Below are 796 nucleotides of genomic sequence, written 5' to 3' on the forward strand. Positions count from 1 at the left end.
CGAGCCGGTGCCACTTCGACATGGCCGTGTTCCTGGCCACGGGCAACACCAGCGGTGGCGTGTGCGACGACTGCCAGCACAACACCATGGGGCGGCGCTGCGAGCTCTGCAAGCCCTTCTACTACAAGGACCCCGGGCGCGACCTGCGGGACCCCAGCGCCTGCCTGCGTGAGTGCCCTGCCCCAGCCCCCGGCCTCCCCCAGGGCTCAGCTCTGCGTTGCCCCTGGGCCTCGCACCCTGGCCCTGGCGCCCTCCACCCACGCAGCCCCATGCCCTCTGGCCCCAGCTGGGCTCGTGGTGGTGCCTGTCCCTGGAGACCGGTCTGGGTGCTGAGCCAGCTCCCCAGCTCCGGGGCCCTAGGCCCCGCGCCCTCTGTGCTGCCCCCACCGGAGCAGGGCAGGGCTGCATTAGTGCTGCTGTGCCCGCACCTGCAGCCTGCGACTGCGACCCGGTGGGCTCGCTGGACGGGGGCGTGTGCGACGGCCACACAGACGTGGCGCTGGGCCTGATCGCGGGGCAGTGCCGCTGCAAGGAGCACGTCCGGGGCGCCCGCTGCGACCGCTGCAAGGAGGCCTTCTACGGTCTGAGCCTCAACGACCCCCAGGGCTGCCAGCGTGAGTCCGAGGTGGGGTGAGGGGCTCGATGCTCACCTGTGCCAGGTGCTGCAGGGCCAGGACAGTGCTGCAGGACCCACAGATGGCATCACTGGGGGTCTGGGCCATGCATTTGCCATGTGGCAGCTGCGCCCCCATCCCAGCCCTGCACCTGCCAGCGCCCTGTGTCTTGGTCTTGCCAC

General features: G+C 71.2%; 1 protein-coding gene across 1 annotated transcript; it reads left to right on the forward strand.

Moving 5' to 3' along the window:
* Window positions 1-8: 8 nt before the first annotated feature.
* Window positions 9-774, forward strand: LOC112549124 (laminin subunit beta-2-like). Its single transcript, XM_025195930.1, has 2 exons — window positions 9-168; window positions 435-774. Exons 1-2 carry the CDS (start codon window positions 21-23, stop codon window positions 632-634), a joined length of 348 nt encoding a protein of 115 aa, XP_025051715.1. The 5' UTR covers window positions 9-20; the 3' UTR covers window positions 635-774.
* Window positions 775-796: the final 22 nt, after the last annotated feature.

This window comes from Alligator sinensis, unplaced genomic scaffold, assembly GCF_000455745.1.
Source record: "Alligator sinensis unplaced genomic scaffold, ASM45574v1 C64606554_1, whole genome shotgun sequence".
In the NCBI taxonomy this organism is placed as follows: Eukaryota; Metazoa; Chordata; order Crocodylia; family Alligatoridae; genus Alligator; species Alligator sinensis.

Coding starts and splice junctions, on each gene's coding strand:
- LOC112549124 (XM_025195930.1), top strand. CDS start 21: ATGGCCGTGTTCCTGGCCACGGGCAACACCAGCGGTGGCGTGTGCGAC. Junction 169..434: donor GGACCCCAGCGCCTGCCTGC/GTGAGTGCCCTG, acceptor CCGCACCTGCAG/CCTGCGACTGCGACCCGGTG.